At 30.8% G+C, this 22,820-nt stretch overlaps 3 protein-coding genes across 6 annotated transcripts; 1 reads left to right on the top strand and 2 right to left on the bottom strand.

The window, feature by feature from the left end:
* Nucleotides 1-510: 510 nt before the first annotated feature.
* Nucleotides 511-4,405, top strand: LOC100806103 (uncharacterized). Its single transcript, XM_003521933.4, has 6 exons — nt 511-983; nt 2,075-2,176; nt 2,279-2,416; nt 2,525-2,585; nt 3,527-3,651; nt 4,069-4,405. Exons 1-6 carry the CDS (start codon nt 591-593, stop codon nt 4,126-4,128), a joined length of 879 nt encoding a protein of 292 aa, XP_003521981.1. The 5' UTR covers nt 511-590; the 3' UTR covers nt 4,129-4,405.
* Nucleotides 4,406-5,283: 878 nt separating this feature from the next.
* LOC100305725 (uncharacterized) lies at nt 5,284-9,653 on the bottom strand. Its single transcript, NM_001248905.2, has 8 exons — nt 9,448-9,653; nt 9,225-9,295; nt 8,955-9,036; nt 8,414-8,529; nt 8,155-8,319; nt 8,016-8,066; nt 7,303-7,380; nt 5,284-5,706 (listed from the first exon to the last, which is right to left on the bottom strand). The coding sequence occupies exons 1-8, from the start codon at nt 9,497-9,499 to the stop codon at nt 5,596-5,598; spliced, it is 726 nt and encodes a 241-aa protein (NP_001235834.2). The 5' UTR covers nt 9,500-9,653; the 3' UTR covers nt 5,284-5,595.
* A 6,442-nt stretch (nt 9,654-16,095) lies between these two features.
* On the bottom strand, nt 16,096-19,450 carry LOC100806630 (uncharacterized). 4 transcript variants are annotated; one of them, XM_041013835.1, is made up of 3 exons: nt 19,339-19,449; nt 17,571-17,661; nt 16,096-17,408 (listed from the first exon to the last, which is right to left on the bottom strand). In XM_041013835.1, exon 3 carries the CDS (start codon nt 17,287-17,289, stop codon nt 16,261-16,263), a length of 1,029 nt encoding a protein of 342 aa, XP_040869769.1. In that variant the 5' UTR covers nt 17,290-17,408; nt 17,571-17,661; nt 19,339-19,449; the 3' UTR covers nt 16,096-16,260. The 4 variants fall into 4 exon arrangements, with proteins under 4 accessions (XP_040869769.1, XP_040869767.1, XP_040869770.1 ...); XM_041013833.1 differs by having other exon boundaries at nt 17,562-17,661; XM_041013836.1 differs by lacking the exon at nt 17,571-17,661 and having other exon boundaries at nt 19,339-19,450.
* Between the last annotated feature and the right edge of the window lie 3,370 nt (nt 19,451-22,820).

Genomic DNA, 22,820 nt, shown 5'->3' on the forward strand with positions numbered 1-22,820 from the left:
CACAATGTAGTTTTTATTTCGAAGAAAAAAATGTCACTTTATAACATTGTTTTTTTTTGTTGTTAAAATTATGGCAGGCGAGATTTTAAAGATGATAAATTGGAGTAAAAGTTAATCTTGGGACATACATGATCTCAAACTAAACTAAGTAAGTACAAGTGGGTTTGGGCTTTGGTCTTGTAATTAAATTATCCAAGGAATATGATCTTTTATCATTTATTGGCTTTGAGTATTTTTTTTATTAATCGGTTTAGTTAGGTTAGTTAACTAATTCATGTAAATTACTCGTAAACCCTCTTATATTGGACTCCTCTATTTAAAAAATGATTGCTTATTTTTTCATCTTAAAAAAAAAACTACAATTTGTGAAAAAAATTACTTCTCTTTCTTAAAAGAAGCTTGCTTCTTTCCAACAGGTGGTGTGCATAATGGGTGCTTGAAGTTGGGCCCACTATAGTGATAGGCCCAGTTTCCAAAAAAAGCCCAAACAAAAAAAACATTGGCTACTCTACTCAGTACTCATGATGATGGTGGTGAAAAAGAAAAACAGAGTCGAAAGAGAATAGCAAAAAGCACAGAACAATCCGAAAATGGCGGAACGCGAAACCTCCGAATCCGAGGACCCCTCGAGTTCAGGTTCAGAGTACGAGGATGCACAAACGGTAGAGGGCAATGGTGTGAAGAAGAAGAAGGGTTTGTCGGAGTACGAGAAACAGAGGATGTCGAGAATTGCCGAGAACAGAGCCAGGTTGGAGGCTCTGGGTTTGCCCCAAATCGCTTCCTCGTTAAAGGGTTCTTCGCAGCCTCACAAAGCCACGAAGGGCAAAGAGAAGAAGAAGAAGGTTAAAGATGACGATGATGAAGAGTATGAACCCGAAGAAGACGAGGGAGAACAAGTATCGGGTTCTTCAAGTGAAGAAAATGAGGACCGTAAAGACGAGGACTTTGCAATTGAAAACGCTTCAGGGTCACGGAAAAGAAAGGTGGGTCGTCAAAATTCTTCAAATAATGCTCTTTTTTATGTTTTATTTTGTGGAGTTATTGTATAGTTTAGTTCTGAAACTGAGCGTGTTTTATGCACTTTTATTCAAATTTGTCTCTGAATGTGTCAACTTGCTAACAAGTGTAGCTTACCTAAGTTACAAGTTTAGAAATTTAAGGCTATTTGACATGTTGCTGTTAAGAGTAACTAATTAGGAATATTAGTTTGTTACAACTTACAAATAAGCTCTATAAATGGATAGGGGGCTGGTTTGTTCAAACTTTAAAATAAAAAAAACAATTTTAAAATAAGCACACTTTTTTAATTAGCAAATAGGATTTGCTTCTCAAAATAAGTAGAAAACAGTTTTTTTAAAGCAAAAACAGTTTAGACAAACACATTAAGAAAACGGAAAGCTGCTTATTTTATTAAAATAAGTGTTTTTCTCAAGAATTAAGTTTAGATAAACTCACCCAAGCACCCTACACAATGTATCTTTTAGAATAAATCGTTTTACAAAATGTTATTCTATGGCACTCCTCACTTGCATTTTGAACTTATGGTACTGTGGCCACAATTTGTTGGTGTCACTTGCATTTCTCCTTAAACCATTTCATCGGATAATGCTGATAGTTGCTTATAATTTTGTTTAATTTACCAAGTTGTTTAAAGTTTAAACATTAGAACAATATGAGTTGGCAGATGACACTTTGACTTGTTTTTGGTGTAGAATGGAGACAGTGAGGTTTGAACCTAGAACCTCATGCAAAGTGTGAATGAGTTAGTTAGCACTTTAACTAAATTGTTTGATAATTAACAAAAAATCTTGTAGTGTTTCGACTTTAATGAAACTGAGTTATTGGGATTTTTTTTTCCTCTGTGTGTACTCCTTTGCAAAATTAAGTTATTTTTGTTGGTAAAGACGAAAAGTGTTCTGTATTTTGCAGTAATCATTGTTTGGTTTGATATGAATAATAAGATGTTTTGGCATTGTGCTGTTTTGGTAAGTTAGGCGCATAGACACTTCACTTCTGGTTTAAGAATTATTTTGACATTTACAATCACGATCCTTTTGCCTAATACCAACTCCAGGTGAAGATCAAAAGTTTGAAAAAGAAAGCCAGAGTCTCTGGGAAGAAGCATGCTAGTAATTCAGAGTACATTGATTACGATGATGATGAAGCTCTTAGGCAGGTAGTTTTGATGTTTGCATCCTGTTGGTTTTTTCTGATATACATTTTAAGCTTTTTGCCATGATGCTGAGCAGCATTGTAACTGTATGATGTCTGTGCATAGGCAATTGCTCTTTCCTTGCAAGACTCTGCAGAAGGTTCTTATTTGCCTGACAAGAATGTAGTGAACACCAGCAAGACCGAGAAAAAGGGAAGTGGTCATGTTCAAGAAGATAAGGGAAGAAAGAAGAACAAAAAATCGGTTTGTATTGAATTCACTATTCAAATTATCTCTTTCCTTGTTTATAACTCTTTAGTTTATATTGGATCTTTTTTATATTTTAATATATGACTGTTTCAACATCAACAGTTTGCTAGTCGGCTGCAACTGACTGAGGATGAGCTCATTGTACACTTCTTCCAGCTAGATGGTAATTTGATAATATCTGTACTTGCTACTTTTTATTTGTTTAAGAACAAACAGCAATGGCAAGAGATTAATTGGAACAGTCATACTTAAATCTCCATCTATTATTCATCAAATAGGAACTTTGTCTTCCCTTAACGTTTTGGTATATCATGCCAACATAAAAAACTGCTCTTGTTGAGATGATTAGAGTTATATGTAAGCCAGCCATTTTGATCCATTTAATTTTAAATGGGAAACAATGATCTGTCCTCACTTTTCACTTATGAATATTTGGAGATTTTTTTTAACTTTTACCAAGTACAAAAAAGCAGCATGGTTTAAGAAGCCACGTTCTTGCGCCTATAGTGTTGTAGTTAATTGCTCTCTTCATTTGCATCTATTGATTTGCTTACATAGGAGGACTATTGTTTGAAGGACTCTATTATTTGAACGTATAACTGCTTGCATATTTGGTGTTTAAAGTATTAGATAGTTGACATTGGTATGGATCAGCTTCAAAATCCGTTTTTGTTTCTGATAGTTTTATTTGACCCAATGTTACTTTTATCAGTTCAGATTCCTTTTCCTTTTTTTTTTCTTTAAGATGAACACAACTTACATGTAAAGTTTTTAACCATTATTTATTTCGGGATTTTTCATATTTGCACAAACTAGTGCTTACCTGAAAATTTGATATGATGGCAAATCACACCAAATACTCCCTCCTTTTCTAAACCAAAAATAAAATTAAAATATGAGAAGTCACTACTTAAGCTCTTAATAAATAATGAGATGCCAAGAGATTCAATAATGCTATCAACAACATCTAGCTATTTTATCTAGATTAAGTTCTGGTTTGATATATAGGAGAATAAAGAAGTCTTTTCCCTCTTTTTCTTTGCTGCTTAATTCATGTGCAAGCTGTTGTAAACTTGTAATTGACAAGGAAGTTGTGGCATGCAGAAGCAGGAAAAGGAACTATAAGTGTAAGGGATATACAAAGGGCAGCTACAGCTCATGATTTTTTATGGACAGACAAAGAGTTAGTTGATATGATTCGCTACTTTGATAGTGATGGAGATGGAAAGGTAAGGATCAGAAGGTCTTTCTGATTCTGTTTTTCTGGCAGGAGGTCAGGAAGAAAACCTATAGGCTTTTTATGACTTTCAATTTGAATTTTGGCGGATAATTGCTAAAACCTTTTGAACTATAGAATGTATTCTTTAGGATTCTTAGTTCTTACACTAGTCCAAATATGTTTTGTTGATTGCAAGTACTTACTGAGCAGTTTAATCTCTTTCACTTTATTCATATTTTTCAGTATAACTTCAAGGTCAGAAAGCATAGTTCTTTCTTACATCTTTTGAGAAATATGAAAATTGGTGAATTTGATCCCTTAGCATCAAAATTGTGGAAAATTACCATGAAAAATTTTGTGCACTATGTTTGATTATTGTTGTTGTCGTTGTTATTATTATTGTTAAAAATAATTGGCTCTGTTGCAGCTAAGCCTTGATGATTTCCGGAAGATTGTTGTTCGTTGCAACTTGATTAAAGGGTCTTGAAAATCTTGATAGAATCATGGTTAGACAGAGATGATAGCACATTGGAAGATATTACAAGGACTGTTATATATATATATATATATATATATATATATATATATATATATATATATATTTCATGGAGTGACAGATTTAGTATTCCTTGTATCCCATTATCACTATATATAACTTATATTGTACTGTGCTGCTTTTCCTTTTCTGTATACTTTGTAACTTTCATGAGCTATGTGTTCATTTATAACGTAAAATGTAATTCAGCAGCCTGTAATTTGATACCTTTTCAATCTCCTAATGTTTCTTACTATTTCATTATGGTATCTTTGAATTTGAACCCTTAGATAGTATAGTATTTGTGCCTTCGCACGGATTATATTCATATATTGACCATTGGTGTACTTAATAATGAATGAAAACCATTTACAAATCGAACACACAGGACCAAAGGAGGAAGGCGATGAGTTAATTATTAACATTCAACTGTGTATCGAAAAGCTAACTCAAACCTTAAAACAACTAGAATTGATACCCTGTGTTACAAGAAATACTAATCCAGATGTATGAAAAACATAACTTAGTACTTAGAATCTCATTTTGACGAATAATTTTTTAAAAAGAGAATCATAAAATGATTCAACTTCCCTGAATTAATCATCAATTATCACAACTAAATCTATTAGTTTCATTTCGTGATCAATTATTGCGAAAAATATTCTTATCCATTTACAAATTAACTCCAAAAACAGTTTGTACCGGAAAAACATTGTGCCATTTTTTCAAGAATGTCAACAATATTGCATATACTAGAGGCTTTCAAATTGCATACAATTCTCCTTTTTCTATCCCTACAATATCCTTAATTGTTTGAAAAATATTACACTAACACCCATGTACTAACACCTTAATTATTTAAAAATATTACATCGAATACCACAATAAAGAAGGTTGTAAACGTTAAGAAAACAGGATGCTTACGTACTATTTGGAAAAATCTAAGAGGGTGTAAGTATAATATACTCAATAAAAAAGAAAATAGTAATTGAGGAAAAGCTTACACGTAGCCAGTTTGTGCTTAGATTAGTAAATAGTCCCAATTGATTGATTATATATTTTACTTGAGAATAATTTTGTGTTACCACGAAGAATTTAATAGCTTCAAAAACGCACTATCATGGTGCCATGATTAAGCAATTAGACAACCAAAGGGGTCGTGGTGAGAAATAGGAGCTGCTAAAGAATTGATCACATGTACCACAGCAGATAACAATACACTTCCCATGATACAAATTTGTCCACTTGTCTATGATTGCTATGGCTGATACAAGTACCTATTTTTTGACCACACATTCCAAATTTGTAGGAGCAATACATGACAATAAGACAACAAGTTGGTTTTTCCACATCATCGCACATATTTCTTGTTGCTTTCTACAATTGATCTCATTTTGGAGAACTTGGCCATCACTCAGGTCACGTCCTCTTCAACAGGAAACCCAAGATGAGTCCAATGATGCCAACAAGAACTACGTAAATGAATGGTACACCGCCGCGGCTTCTGCCGGCATCACGCCTCAAAAGCTCCTGCACACAAAAGATTCCAAACCAATCCATTATTTTCCATGAGAATAATAATTGCATGTGATGTATTTATTGACTTCTTCATCAAACATTTAACCATCATGGCAAGTAATGACTACAGTTTTACTTCAAAAAAGAAAAAGTAATGACTAAAGTTTGACTGCACTACTAGTACTCTAATGAAAAATGATCTAGGATGCGTTTGTTTTAAAGTTGAGTAGAATTAGTTGAATGTAATTGGTGATGTGAACTGAGCTTAAACCCAGATTGGTCTTAAAGCCCAACTCATCATCTCTTTACTCATCCCACACACCTAGTTTTGACCAAAGTCAACACTAGGAGTACACACCCAAAGTAACGTATATTCACCCATAAGGGGCCTTGGGCCCTATGCTAAGGATTCTTGCTCAGATCTAACACCTATACATACACCACCACCATCATGATGAAAGATATACATTTGTTACATCTCGTCATTACTAACTTAAGGGTCAGAATGTCTTTTGCAAGTATACATTGCTCGTATACTTTAGAGAAACCAGAGTCTCAATTGAAATTAGAGTTCAGACGATCAAGAATTCAGTTCAATCAAGTCAACAATCAGTTTGGACCAGACAACATTCTAGCCTGAATTCATCACCTCATCCACTCAGGACAAAACAATTGGGAATTTGGGATACGTGCCTAGATTAACTTCAACCACAAATTTACATTGGTGCATGTGGCACGGTAGAAAGAATTGATTGTATGTGTTAGCCAAACAGGCATCTAGTCTGAGGAGTAAAAATGAATCTGAAGTGATCAGAAAAGCAGAACATAGAACCAAGAAGAGTGTGAATTTAGAGTGCAAGACTATCATGGCTTCTAATTTAGCAGTCAAAAGATTCAAAACATGTTAGGCATCAAACAAGTCCCACCTTCCTGGTATGATTTCAGTGGGAAGGGTCACCATAGGAATACTACAACAAGCCATCTAAACAATTCTCCTTTCTATTTCTATGATAGGTGATAAAATAGCTAGGCATATAAAACTACATGCAAAATAAGGTGATTGATTAAGGATGTAGAGAATTTCAGGATGTCCATTGGTTTGTGAGGGTTGATTTTCAAACCATCCAACAACCATACTAATATACTCAGTTTAGCAAAATGAATAGTAGACTAAGCCTATGGATATGGCTAACATGAAACTGAACCAAAAGCTTTCAAGAATCGGCACAGTAGCATATGTTCGTTCAGTTTACTATTTATTTTGATCTGAAAATAAAATTAAAAATTAGTTTAGAAGCAGCAAACAGAACAGGTTCCTTTCAGTTTCCCTGCCTCTATTTTCCTGATCCTTAATCACTCAAAATCAGCCAAGATTTTAAGATATTCAGATACACTTTGATTCATGAACACATGACTAAGATGAACTCCTCTTTCCCAAACTGTAAATTCAGACATAATGAGAAGGATATTGAACTCAGTTCATCCTAATAAATGCATAACATAACATGTGAACAATCAAGATCTATAGGAAGTAGGAAGTAGAAACATTCAACATAACACATGTATAAACATGCTTAAAAGATTTTTTTTTCAGAATGAATTCCACACCAGTTCTTGCTGAAGTCTTCTGTTTTGCTCAACAATAGAATTCCTCTCCTCAGTTACCTTGGAAATAAGAGCTCTTGCCTGAAACAAAAATAAGTTCAAAATGAGCACCATTTTTCTTTAATTAATTATTATTAATATATCACTAAGAGTGATCATGAGCTCTTCTTTGAGGCAGTTGAGACAACTGCTTCAATCGGGTTACCAGCAAATTTCTTCAAATAATAAAATTTTCAATGCAAATGAATGACTCGACTCAATCCACTTCAAACAGTTTATCATCAGGAGCATTTCCAAACAACATGCTTAAATAAAAAATAAATGAAATCACAGTACATCGAGGCTATGAAGAAAAAATTACTGACAAAAGGCCAAAACAGTAATATAAATCGATGCATAGACTTGAAAGCTTAGAAATTTATGTGTTTCAAAAACATTTGAAAAGTAATTCCAACCTCCAAAAATTAAATTAGAGTTATCATGATATTTGAATTCTCTACAACGACATGCAAACTGGTCCTTCTGGGTTGGGATTAAGAGATGTTATTACATGCATGCTCAGGTAGGGGTCAACAACCAACATCAAGCATTAGATTTTTCCAAAATTAAAAAGTATTCTGTCACATAGAATAGAATGATAGAAATTATAATGTTAGCCGGTTTTCTTTTAATTGACGAAGAAAGCAAATCAAAGAGAAATTATATATGTATGTCACCTCAAAGGAAGCATCCTGATGTTCACCCCGCTCATTGAAAGCTTTTGAAGCCTATAATGCATGTTTATCACAACAATTAATTAACCAAAAAGATGAAAATTTGTTTGAAAATATATTGAGAAACCCACTGGTCACTCACCCCTGTAAATTCCGCAGCACTTGAATGCCCATTCTCAGATACAGATGCACGAGGGGATGAATCTTCATCAGATCCTTCTCGAACTGGGGATGGTGGTTGAGGAGGAGCAACATAAACAACTCTCAACTTGCACTCTTCAACATCATGACCAGATTCTTTATTGAACTGTAAAAATGAGCATAGAAAACCATCAACTTAAGCAACATGTCACACATGTATTTATTCTATCAAGAAACAATATTATTTGTTGAATGGATACCATTTCTGGAGTGATATCTTTTGTGGTTGCCCCAGGGCTAGCAACTACACTTTGAAGGAGAAACTTATCCTTGCATTGCATGTCAGGAGGTGCCTCCTTTTGGGCTTGCATTGTCACTGAATGCATAAATAAGACACTAACAGTCAATACATAGAGAAGAAAGTTACTTAACAATATAAGTTCAATAGGCATACACTGTCAATGTAAAATTTTTTAGGTATAACTATCGGTATGACTTTAAGTTTGTTATTATAAAATTCAACAAACTTACCATGCGGTTTGCGATTGAATTCCACTGTCAGTTTATATATTATTTATTCAAAAAAAAATATTGCACAGAAAAAAGGGGGGAAAAACAAAAACAAAAAATCTATAAGCTATAGCAACACTTAACTCAAAAAATTACAAATATAGAATATTTCACCATATATAACCCACCAAATCCAGTAAAAGATAGATTCTCTTTGCATGCAATTGTGCTTTTGTGTGAAAAGGGAGAATGAGGGAGGGAAGATAGAAAGATAGAGTGAGAAAAAGAAACCTATGACATCACAAGTAGACCTAGGCATCACAACTCCAGTGTTAGGTCTAACACAATATTTCTTAGGATTTGTTGTCTTGACCTGCAAAACCATGAAGTGCACCCCCAAATCAAAATTACAAGTCTCCAAAACACACAAAAATTGAAGGGGGAAAAAACGACTACACCAAAAAAAAAAGGGAATAAAAATGAATTATAAAACAAACAAAAAAAAACTCAGAACAAAAAAAAAGTGAATCAGAAAAGAAACATAAAGAGTAAAATTGGTACCTTGAAAGCCACATAGTTGTCAGTCTTGTTAGACAACTGCAAAGAGCACGAGATCTGCTTCCTCAATTCAACTATTTTCACAAACCCAAAACCCAGAAAAATTAAAAAAGGAAGAAACAAGAAATTAGAACAAGACCCAGAAACAGAAACCGAATAAAAAAAACCGAAAAATTGAATTTTGAAGAGAAAAGTGAAAATCTTTATTGAATCTGAATAGGCTCACAGGGAAACTGCAGCTCCTGGGGCTGTATGTGGAGGAGCTCGCCGGAACTCATGGCGGAGGGATGGGCGGGGATCGCCGGAGAGAGAGATCAATGTCGGTTTTCCGGCGAGAGGAAACGGTTATCGTAGGAAGAGAGAGTCGCAATCGCAACAACGTGGGACACTGATTGTCTCTGATCTTTGGAAAATATTTTACATTTTACATACAGAGCATCGAATGGAAGGGTAATTTCGTCATTTCAATGTTCAAAATCATGACCATATTAACTGGTCCCACTCCCATCTTTATGATTTCTTTTTAGAAAAATAAACTTAATAGTGGGAGACTGAATTGACTCTAATATTCAAAATCATACTAATTGGTCCCATCCTTATGGATAATATTTAATTTTTAATCTATTGTATACCATATATTATATTTTAATTATAAAATATAGATAAAAATATATTATATTTTGTTTATATAGAAAATATTAAAAATATATTTGTTAAAAAATATAGAAAAAACATAGGTAAGAGTTTAATGATAATGTATTTTTAGCGTAAAAACTTTTTTTTATAGTTAATCAATAAAAATAATTATTATAAAAATTAATAAAATTATTATTTATAATTAAATGATAGTACATAACTTATTTTATCAATTAGTATTATATATATTTAGCATTTTTTTATTTGTTAAAATTTATAAAAAATTATATAAATTTATTCCTTATTTGATAAAATTTATTTAAAATTTAAAATTTATTATTAATAAAAAAATATTAAAAATGTATCAATTGCTAAAAATAATGTATAAAAAATGTATCAAATAATTTCTCCCACGTAAATAAAAATATGTCCATCATGATGTGCTGTTTTTTACCTGTGTAAGTTTCTTTCTCTTTTATTTAATTTTTCTTTTCAAGGTTGGTATCATGCTTTGTTGGTTTGTTAAAATAAATTAAAGTATATATTCTTTTTGGAAGGTCTGTTTGAATCGGCTGTTTTTTTTTTTTGGTTTACTCAAGCAAGTATTTTACTGTAGTTATAAAAAAAATGTTTGCAAGGTTAACTAAATGAATTAGATCTTTTTAAAATATTATAATACCTTTTTTATCTTCTTTTTTTAATATTAAATTTTAATTAACTTCCTGTTAACATTATACGATCTAAAATAATAATTTATATTTTTATTTTAGATTATTTCTGTGAAGAAATATTAATGAACTTGAACGATCTAGGATAGTGTTAAACAATATTTTTTTTACAGCAGTGTTAAACATTTTTTTTTTACAGCATAGTTAAACAAATTTGACTCTAATTGTTGGTGTACTTTTGCTATATAAGAATTAATTCGAGTCCAGGAGAACGGAAACCATACCAAAAAAAGCAACAAATAAATATTGAGGGTAAAATTTGGCATTGTACCTTGGTACATTATTGGTGGAAGGTATCCATGTGCTTAAATGGATTGTTGATGTTTGCAATTAATAATGATACATTCAATTGGATGCAAGTATTTGTTGGGACACAAACAACTAAACTCATGTCATGTTGAAGGTTCTTATTCAGTTTAAAATGATATTCTTCTAATGGCTTTCTATATATGTTGTGTCACATAATATTTTTGCAATTTAGTTACATAAAACAATTATCCACTTTCTTGTTTGGATGAATTTTATGAGGACAGTGAACTACTAGTACCCACAAGTAGATTCATCTGAGCTTGAAGATAGTGCACTTAGTTGTCAATTGAGTTCTTTCCATGAACATGAATACTCTCATCACTTTCCTTCACATTTATTTTTCATTTGAATACTCTCTTCTCATTCTCATGAAGTTGTGAATTTCGGTCTCATGAACAATTTATCTTAATAACATCTTATCTCCATTTCAATATATTATATTTAGCATCTTTAATTTCAACTTGAATTTGAATAATTTTTCTATCAATAATTTTAAATATATTATATTTAGCATCTTTAATTTCAACTTGAATTTGAATAATTTTTTTATCAATAATTTAAAATAACAATATACTACGTACGTACAACATATATTATTTATCATAAATCTAAAACTATAATTATACTTTAAAAAGTAGTATTAAAGTATTCCAAAATTTAATTATAAAATAATTTACATATTTAGAAATATTTATTTATTATAAATTATAAATTTTAGTTATATAAAATAAACATTTTTGTGCAATGTATAGGTTAAAATACTTGTTACTTATCATATATGCAAAGTTTCATTTGATTTGATTTATGCCTTCAAAAGCAACATCAAAGTTTTCTGATCTGAGAAATTAGCTTCTAATAACTTCTAGAAGAATAATTTCTAATAAAACTTATTAATATCTTGCTTCTAAACATTTGTGCCCTGTCATTTTATATTTTCTAAGTATATTTAAGTGACTAAACGTTATTTTCTTATTTATAAGAATCTTCTGATAACAAAGAAGGCATATTGAACAAAAACGTATTAGGAATTTCAATTGCACAAGTTAGACGAAAGTTTGTTAAAGATCACAATTCATCCTCTCTTCTTATGATTATCTCATCAACTTTAATCAATATTGAATTTCAACTTCTTGGGTTGAGCACACTTAATAATATGAGAGGGAAAAAAAATTAGGAAAAAGTGATGGTCAACACAAATTGACCATAAAGTACTTTTAATAATTTCTTTTAATTTTAAGATAAATAAATGACATTTATTTTAAGTCTTTAATAAATAATTTAACAATTATGTGTTGATGTGCGGTTGTTTAAGTTTAATCAAAAATTTTAATTTAGAGTCCAAAAATTTAAGTGTGTTAAATTAATATTTAAAAGAAAAGCTTTATCATCTATAATAATTATATTTAATTCAAACATAATTGATTCAAAGTAGAAAATATATTATTAGATGCTATTTACTATGTCTATGTGATTTTATGTTATAAACACACAAGTAATTAACCAATATTATATGATAAAAAATAGTGATTTTAAATTTTAAAAGGATAAAAAATCAAAATTTAATTATATTAAAGAGACAAAAAATGTATAATGAACAAGTAGGTACTTGTCAAATCAGAATTTGTGGGTGGGTTTAAAATGAAGCAATATGCATTAGCTAAAGCATCCCTGACTTAGCTTTGACTCCTAAATAGAGTGATTTGGCTCCCCACCCCACTTTATACATTAATTTTCTAAAAGGTGCTTTGTGAATTTACATCAAATTTACGATTTTCACCCATATCCTTTTATATATTCAAAACATTACTTGCCGAATCAGCGAAATTTCAACATGTAATAGCCAATCAACACCATCATTCTCATATCATAACATTAACATGTTCAACATGTTTAAATAATTTAAAGAGTGAATCAAACATTTTAAAATTTTTCAAGCGAAGTAATGAAATTACAATTTTATCCCCCACTGTAACTCAATGGCATATTAGTCTACACGATTGCCAATGAGTGTGGGATAATTCGGCTCAAATACTTGCAATTCCAAGCAAGAATGCAAGCTTCAAGTTATGTAGAAATTAGAATATATTCAGAGACACAGTGGGTGTCTATTGGAATTTCATGGAAAATGTTGCAATAGATTTAATCAAATAATGGTAAATATAAACATCTTATATAATGTTGGAAATTTTATGTTGGGAAAAACATACCCACTTTGAAACAAAATCCAAAGTCTCTTATCTAATATAGGAAAACACTATAACTTATAGAAATGATATAGTGTTATGAGATCGTGTTGCCTTCACATGTAAAGAACAATATATTTAACAGAGGAATCTAATTCATGTTTGATTTTTATTGTGTGTAAAAAAAATTTAAATTAGAGACAATCATACACCACATAAATAAAATTAATTTCTCATCTAATAAATTAATAGATACCTATAATCTTTCACCCATGATAATTTTTTTTAAGGAAAACACTATCAAATTCAAGTCAGCATATTCAGTAATTTCACTATCATACAAGTTACTCAAAAGTGGAATTTTCAAGAAAATATTAGAGCCTTGAAAATAACTGCATGGCGGCTATTGAAAATAACTGCTTGAGATATATTTAATAAAATAACATACCTGACCTGTTATGTGAGTTGTACATGTCAATAATCACATGCTATCCCTTATATTCAACAACTGTCCTTAATGGTGTTCTCAAATGTGTGGTGTACCTTAGATGCCATCTAATGAATAATGATTTATAAACTTTGTAATCATACCTAAAGAACATTAACTTCTTTTCTTTTGTCGAAATATATTTGTGTTTATCAAAGTATAATTATCCACATTTGATAAAAATATAATTAACAACCGAGCTATTAATTAATTTTCCATGAATGATTTAAGGAACCCGCAAGTACTCGGAATGATTTGCATAGTAATATAGTAATAATACTAAAAATTATAGCACACAATAAATATATTAATGACACTAAATATATTTTTTGATTAAAATATTTTAATTTTAATTTATTAATTAGTGTCATTGAGATATTAGTTAATATTTATTTTTGTTTCTTTCACTACTTAGTCAACATATTTGAGTCGTTGCCCTGTGGTTGTGACAAAATCCAATATGAAAAAAAAAATGATTGTAAATGCTTTGTACATATTTCAATACCAAATTTGTGATAAAAAGTTGACAATATAAACAACGATCATTTGAAAAATGATTGTAAATGATACTTTATTCAGTTCTTCAACTAATTGCATTAAAATAAAATCAGAATCAAGTTTCGATTCCTGCTCTAACACAATCATGATTTTTTTTTTCATCCTTCTTCCCACCACCATTTTATTCTCTCAAATGTTAACATTTTAACATCCTTGGCCCATAGTAAAATAACTAAGTGTGAAGCTTTAGGTTCATCAAAAGAAAAATTTACTATTAGATTTCATAAAACAAAAACTTTTCATATGTTAACAAGAAATCCACCTATGTTAAAAAAAGATTTATTATATTTTTATCACATTTAAAATAATTTTTTTTTCTCAAATAATAATTTAATTTTCACTTATTATTGGATCGGCTTTGTTGATGCTTCTTTGTCCTTCAAAATCACACGTTTACTCATGATGAATGTGATAAGTTCATGTTGCGTTTCTTCGCATCTTGCTTGCTGTTGCTGATGTTGTTTATAGGACCACATAACACAGACAATTGTAAATTGACTTTATTTTCATTCAGTTTCGTATTTTCTTCTTCAATATTTTATTATTTTCCTCACCCACGAAAGCAATGCATTTGATTTTGACCCTGAAGCTTTTCCTTCTTGTTTTTTTTCTTCTTCTTCTTTTTTTCTATCTTTGCTTTCATTTCTACACCTTTTAGGAAAACTTATGCGTGTGCATTAGTCCATTGCTAATTAAGAAAGGGGACAATAAAATACTTGCATTTTACCCGGTCAATTAAGGAACATGTTCTCTGAATTATGACTAATATAAATATTACTTCACTTGGGACATTTCACTAAACCACCGTCCATAAACCAAATTTGACAAATTTAAAGTATGTTTAGATTAAAGTTTGCATACTAAAATTTGAATGAATTTTGTTTTGCAAAGTGAATTTGCAAAAACAACCATATTGCTTTCAATTGAAATTTGGTTTCAAATCAAGTATAACCGTGCAAACGTATTTTTGAAAGAAAACCAAACATAACCTTACAATGTTGACCCGAAAAAAAGAAGTAAAAAATTTAAGCTTTGTTTATTGAAAAAAATAAGTTTTTTATATTCTAAAATTTAGTTGTCCCTTCTATATATTTGGTAGTGTTTGTCTCATGACCATATTTCTCTTTTCTAAAAGTTTGTCTCCTAGGTATTTGAACTAAAAATATCTTTCAGTTGTTTCTATTTTTTTTAAAACACTTATTCTGCAAACAATTTTTAAAACTTAATAGAATTTAGATGAGAAGTTGATTGCCTAATAGTGTATAATTATTCAAAAAAAAAATTTAATACAAAAAAGTAAGAAGTGAATCAAACAAGCACTTACACTGTTACAGCAGCCTAACAAAAGCAAGTTTCAGTTGGGCATTACGATGAATAATTCATTATAATACCAAAGTAAAAAGCAAATCCTTTGAAAAAAAAAATAGAAGATATATATGAGTTTTGAAGTGTGTAAAACACCAATTTTCCCTCTGTTGTTCACAAAAACAACTAAGCTAAAATTCATAGTTCACCGTTTCTTGTCCCTCCTATTTATACATGAATCTTTGTATTCACACATTTAAGACAAAAAATCAAAAAAATCACACTAGTTCTATACACTGTTATTTATCAAGACGCAGATCAAGGGTAAAAAGAGCAGAAAGAAAGACAAGGATACCCAAAAAAACAAAAACAGACAAAACTGATTATCATTTATGAATGAAAGGAATAGGAGCCTCGACTCAATCGAGATATTATCATTATCGATATTGTACATTCTATCTGGAAAAAAACAAAAGAACAAGTAATCAATATAACTTATTTTATTACCTATAATTTATCAAAAATAATAAATCCATAAACTTTTACTTGAACCAACCACTATATAATTTTTCCATCTTCATAAGTTGAGGTAAAAACAGATAAACCACTTTGTTCACAACTTGAAGATAGCACAGACAAAACCATTGATACAGCATAAAGCCCAGTGATAAAGTAAGTCTTGTATGCAATTTACTTGTGTATATATCTATTAGATGTGTACCACTATCACTATGGTATATGGATGGGATGGAAAACATCCATAACTAAAATAAACAACATCTACTAATTCTATAATCTGTCTCTTTCAGAATATTTTTACAATGTATTAATCACTAATCACCATTAACACTAGAAGTAACAGAAGACAATTGCTGCTTACGAGCTCGTGCAGCTAAGCCAGCAAACCAAGCAACCCTCATCAACTGCAGACCGAGAATTAGCACCCACCAGCAAACCAGCCCCCTAATTGTATGCATCACCCATGCCGGTGCACTGAGCTCAACCCCAAGCTTTAATCCCCTCATTAGCTGCAAGACACGGTAGGACTCGTAAATGACAGGGGTAACAAGCCAGACTGGTGATTGCCAATGCCAAGTCAACATCTCGGTCAGAAACTGTACAGACAAAAGAAGAAGATATGGACCAAGTAGAACTGCAAAAGGGATGAAAGGTAGTTGAGGTTGGAGAAAACCCTTCTGAGATCCAAACATCATCAACAGTGGGATAACAAAACCGGTAAGAGTTGCAACAATGTTCCAGAATTGGTAACTGAAGGGAGCCTTGCTTTTGCAGTCTTGTGTTGGAGACTTTGGTCGTGAACAAGCATCAGCCATGAGGAGAAAAAGGGTTGCACCGAGGTTAAATATGCAATCAAGTCCAATTAAGGAAAGTAGGCTGGCTATATTGGGGCCGAGAAAGATTGATGATATCGGTAACCACAATGTTGGGACCATGCCAGTTGCTAGCAGAACGGAAGGGCCCAAAAGCCACAATGGCCATTTGAAAACCTGAAGCTGCAGGCCTGGCTGAGATTCTGTCTCTACAACCCCTTCAGCATTTGTTATTGATGAATCAGCTGTTTTACTAGATTCAAGAGTTTCAAATATATTGGCATTTTGCGGCAAAAAAGTATCACTTTGATTATCAGTAGGAGCATATGTGACAGGTGATGACTCCCATGGAGTTAACTTCGTGCAGCATATGCAGGATTGATTAATGTGAATACTAGGAAAGGCAGATCGTTGGAGTTGGGATAGTTTTCCAGACTTCAATAGCCCTTGGCTTCTAGAATGCACCCTTCTGAAAGTGGAGGCATGTACTTTATAATGGAGTTGAGTTAACGAAGCCATTCCTGTATGCATTCTTGACTGCTGACACTCTAAAGGATTTTATGCTCTTTGTTCTCTTGCACTTGAAGTTAAGAAATAGCAAAGTGTTGAATATGAACACTGTTAACCTCCAAAAATCAAGAAATGGTGGACTGTTGGAGAGAGAGAGTAATGTGATAAGAAAGCTTGCATCATCAACTTGGATGCTACCTTAAGAAGCGAGTAAGTCTAACAATTTTAAAGGAAAAATGAAAAACAAATAAAAGAAGTTATTCAAGAGACATGAAAGAAGTAAATTACAGGACCTCTGCTACCTAAGATGGTTAATCAATCCAGAAAGTGGCACACAAATAGTACTGTTCTCCAAAATGAGATTGGGACACCTTCAGTTACACCAGATATCCCCTAATAAGATAAAACTAAAATTTGAGTCTATTTTTTGCTTCACTTTCATTTTCTTTTCTCATCAACTACGAACAAGCAAAAAGGAAACAGTGGAAGATATACTCCAAGTGTAACAGATACAATGCAGGTGAAAAACAGAAACTTAGGCAGATTCCAGAGTCAGTCATATAAAGTGGTGAAGGTTTAAAAAATGGTGTTATTTGCAAAGCCAAACAAAGAAAACCAAAAGGGAAATCTTCTATATGAAATGGGTGTAGGTGTACTAAAATTAGTTAGCTAGTTTCTTCATTTTCTTAACAAATCACTCAGTGTAAATTCCAAAGCAGTAAGCTGAAATACTGAAATACAAAACTAGTTGGCACAGCAAGAACTAAAAACAAGGCAGCTATAAACTCTTACGATTTTAATTTAGTTTCTCGGGGATTTTAGTCAGCTGGAAAAACAATTTAGTTAACTGAAAAATTTCTATTCAACTAAGATAAAATATAGTTGACTATTTTTCCATGAAAAACAGTTCACATCATAAAACATTTTCTTGTCAACAGCAAACCAAATCTACTGAACTTGAATCACAATTTGGCAAATGAAAAGTGAATTTAAGTCAGCTAGAATTCTCTGAATTGAAGATTTCAGACGTTCAAAGTTTAAACTTACTGGGATTTATGCCACCAGTGTATTCATTCTGTTTCAAAATACCCATTATTAGGTGGCATTTGGTATAAGAAATCTTTCATTCTTAACTAAACTGCTTTACTGGAAATGAGATTATCAGCAACAGGTTTCTTGTTCCTAGAAGGGTTTTTTTTTCTCTCTTTTAAAAACATGAAAAACTTTTATTCCCATGTCACTTCCCCAAGAATGTTCAAGCATTCCTTATCCAAAAAGCCACTTTAGGGTAATCACATAAGCACTAACAAAGTTAATAAATAGCTCCAATTGGACAATAATCAACAATAAAACCCTTATCTCACCAGGTGAGATCAACCACATAGATTGCATGGCAACAAAAAGTTCCAAGTGTGTACAAATAAAAAATTACCCTTTATTAACATACTCAAAATATTATTACCCCATCAATGCATTTATATTCCATTTGGCAGAGATACCTAAATGACAAGGATAAAATTGTCAAAAGAAAAAAGGACCGTCTTCTTGGCTTTCTTATGCCATCATCTGGATGATCTAACATGAACCCAAACAAACTAATATAAACTGAAACAAAGCTGAATATGTAAAAGCATATACATTTCCAGAATAAGGAAGTATCTAAAACACACAAACGTGTGTTAAATGCTCAGAGTATCATCAGAACCAAACTTCATCGTCACAGCAACCAGTTTAGTTAAACTTCAATACCCCTTTTCGTTGGGTTATTGTAATATATTTTTTTATCAAATCAAAAGTTGCTAAATAAACAAAAATTATATTCATAATTCCCTCAGCTGTAACAATTCACACATATTGCAAGTCTTAAATTTTACAACTAAAAAGGCTATTAGAGTATGCCCTAATAGCCCTTTTGCAATCACTGGCTTGATTCCAACAATAGGTGAAGGAAAACTAACAAAATCCCATCAACCAAAAAGGGAGCAACAAAAGCTACAAAAAAAAAAATCACTGAAATTCAGAGCGAAAAGAAAAACAGAGAGGGAATGAAAAGAGAAAATGGTGGGTGACCTTCTGGCAAAGTCGCTGGGTAGAGCACGGGCTTCGGATTCAGAGGAACATTCTCCTCCTGAGGTTGTAGTTTTACTCTGTGGTGTGGATGAAAATAAACTACGACAAATCGAATGATTATTGTTTGTAATGGTTATAAATATAATTTGTAAGAATTAAAAAATAAATAAATAAATAATTTCACAAATGAAAAAAAATACTAAATGATTAAAAATATATTTAATTTAAAACTTATAATTGTTATGAATGTTTTATTTTATATAATTAAAAACTATGACAAATGAATATTTTTAAGCATGTTTTATGTTGTGCACATGAGATATATATATATATATATATATATATATATATATATATATATATATATATATTAAATTTGTTAGGTTAAATTTTATTTTGATTTCTTTAATTTTTTAAAATTTATAATTTTGATTTTTCTGATTTTTAATTATAACATATGATCTTTTGAGTTTTAAAAATTGACAATTTTGATTCTCTTGTAAATTATTAATAAATAATTGTGAGTAATAAAATTATTAAGTTAATTATAAATTAAATAATATTAATTATTAAAAAATTATAAACTCTAATCTTTTATAATATTAGAAAAGTAATTCGCAAAAAGAAAAATTGGTAGTGTTCTACATTATCAAAAAGTTAGATTGTTAATATACCTTTCATCCTTTTTTTTAGTTAGAGTATATTAGTATTTTCCACCAAAAAATTTGGAAAAAAAACCCAAACACTTCCTTTGGTATAAAATATTTAATTTAGAAACACTTTAGTAATTTGAATGTTTAACTTAAAAAAACTTAGGAACACTTGTTCCTCTTTCATCCTCATCATGTTCTCAATGTATCAAGCATTCATGTAGCAAACCAAAGGCCCCGCATGGCAACTCGAACTGCGTCCAATGGTGATGGAGCTGCTAACAACATTAGCAACAAGCCAACAACGACGAAATCATGGAGTAGTAGCCAAGCACACTGGTTGTGATGAAATCACCATCGAGTTCTGTCATGACAAGGTGGACAAGAATAGATGGTGCATCAAGTTAAGAAAAAACTATGTGGAACAAAGTGGGGAAAATGATGAATCCAACAATGAATTAAGTAAGCATACTCAATGGTTTCTCTAAATTATTTTTTTTTTTTAAAAGATGAATGAAATGTCTACAACTCCAAATTTTGGGTTAGATTAGACATGAGAAGATGGGGATAAAAGAGAAAGGAAATGTAGAGGAGACAAAAATATCTTTTATATATATATATATATATATATATATATATATATTTTTTTTTTTTTTTTTTTAATTTATTAAACATTCAAATTACTGAAGTGTCCCTAAATGTTATTAATAATTTCTCCTTTTTACTTCAAATTTAGGTATAATCTAGCAAACCTAAACTGAAAACATTCTTTCCCACACCACTTATCCTCCCAAAGGGTAATATTTTCACCACTACCCACTTCCCATTGTATCATACTATCAAACCACCCATCTTGGTCTCCTCCAGGCATCTCTTTTAAATCCCTCCATCAAATAGATTTGCAAGGAAGGAAGCACCACTGTTACTTTGGGACTTGGACGAGCTTACCATGCTCTTTGTCGCGCCTTATATGCTTTAAAAAGTAATAACTAATAGTACTTTGTTTTTTTTACCTATAAGAGTGATTGTGTGCGTTAACTTCACATAATTATACATGTTCAATGGGGACTATACACTAGGAAAACAAAGACCTAACCTAATGAGACCAATCAATTAATACTTCATTTCACTAAAGAAAAAGAAACAAAACAAGAAAAACATAAAAGGGAAAGTTGAGAGAGACTTGAAAGTTTCAAGTTATCTAATCAATGATGTTAAATCAACATTAATTGTTAGTATGAATATCTTTCACATGCACATGTCCCTGCACACAAAATATGTGATTAAAAAAAATAAAATAAAAAAAATATCATATTATGATAGAAGTAACCATAAATTTTTTCCATGTTAACTCTAAAATGATTAGAGAATAATTGAAGAAATTTATACTAATGGGTCATGAACAATGATATAAGTGAATTTGATGCCACACCTTAACCCAAAATCTTAAAGTTCAATTTTATGGGTCTTCTCCTCACTTAAATAGTGTTCAACTTTTATATTTCTACCTAATGTGAGACTTTACTTCACACTTGTACTCCAACAATCCCTCCTTCAAGTGTGAGTCTCTTCCACATAGTAGTCATTTTCAATCCACAAGTATTTTCATGGTGGTCATTACATTAGAGTCCACATGCTCTAGATACTTGTACCACCGTTCCACCCACGAGACACGTCGCCTGGACCCACCGTCAGAAAGACTTTTGATACAATGGATTCTCAGGCCAATGATTCATCACTGCTATCTTATTCATCTAAGTCGGTCACCAAGTCAAACCATCGACTCTGATATCAATTGTTGTGCATTGGAGGAGGACAAATATCAGGAGAAGACCCGTAAACTCATTGGTGTAAATTTTTTCGGTGTTTACCCCCCTCCGATGTAAGACTTTACCTCATACTTAAACTTCAATACTAGATATAAAAAAATATTTTAGGTCATTCATCTCTAAATCCAACTAAAATTTTAATACTATTATTTTTAACCTTACTTTTTAGCTTGATTTTAGATATGAAGGCCCCAAACATTTGACTATGGCTACTAACAATAAATAGACATGCATTAGAAAGTTATTCACCATGTTGGTGATGTTGTTAGTTTCTTCTTAAAGTTAAAGGTATATTACATAATTATAGCTGATAAAAAAACATAGTTACAGAAATTATTACAAGTACAAAACACAAAATAGTTAGTTGATACTTTATTAGGAAATGCAACTTGTATTTTGTACATGTATTTATTTCTATAATTATGTAGTATATGTATATCTTATGACACTAACATCATCTCTGACGTTGTGAAAAACTTAGTAATGCATGTCTATTTTTAATTCTTTTAATTTGAATTTAAACCCACACATATTGTTTTTGTTTGTTTGAAAGAGGGTAGTTGAATATGAAAGTGTAGTACTTGTGGTATTATGCAGATAGAAATTGTTTAAGTAGTTGCATTAAGTTATTTAAAAAATATGCACGAGTCGTGTCAAAGGTATAAATATTTTTATTTTATTATTATAATAACAATATTTTACTATGAGTAATTTTTATCATGTTTATTTTATAATATTGTTTTACTAATTTTAAATTTTCAATGTTATACTGTTACTGTAAAATCTTTTTATATATTTCTTAATACTATATTACTAGTTTATTATTTTTTTTTTGCTTTTTATTTATTAGTATTTTTGTCATTCATTATTAGTGTTATTTTTTTATTTACATTACATTTATTTGAAAGATTGTAATAATAATATAAATATATTTTTTATATACAAATATTAATAAATTTTTTATTATTATTATTTTAAATATATTATGATAATTTAAATATTT

Source organism: Glycine max, chromosome 3 (assembly GCF_000004515.6).
Source record: "Glycine max cultivar Williams 82 chromosome 3, Glycine_max_v4.0, whole genome shotgun sequence".
Taxonomy (NCBI): domain Eukaryota; kingdom Viridiplantae; phylum Streptophyta; class Magnoliopsida; order Fabales; family Fabaceae; genus Glycine; species Glycine max.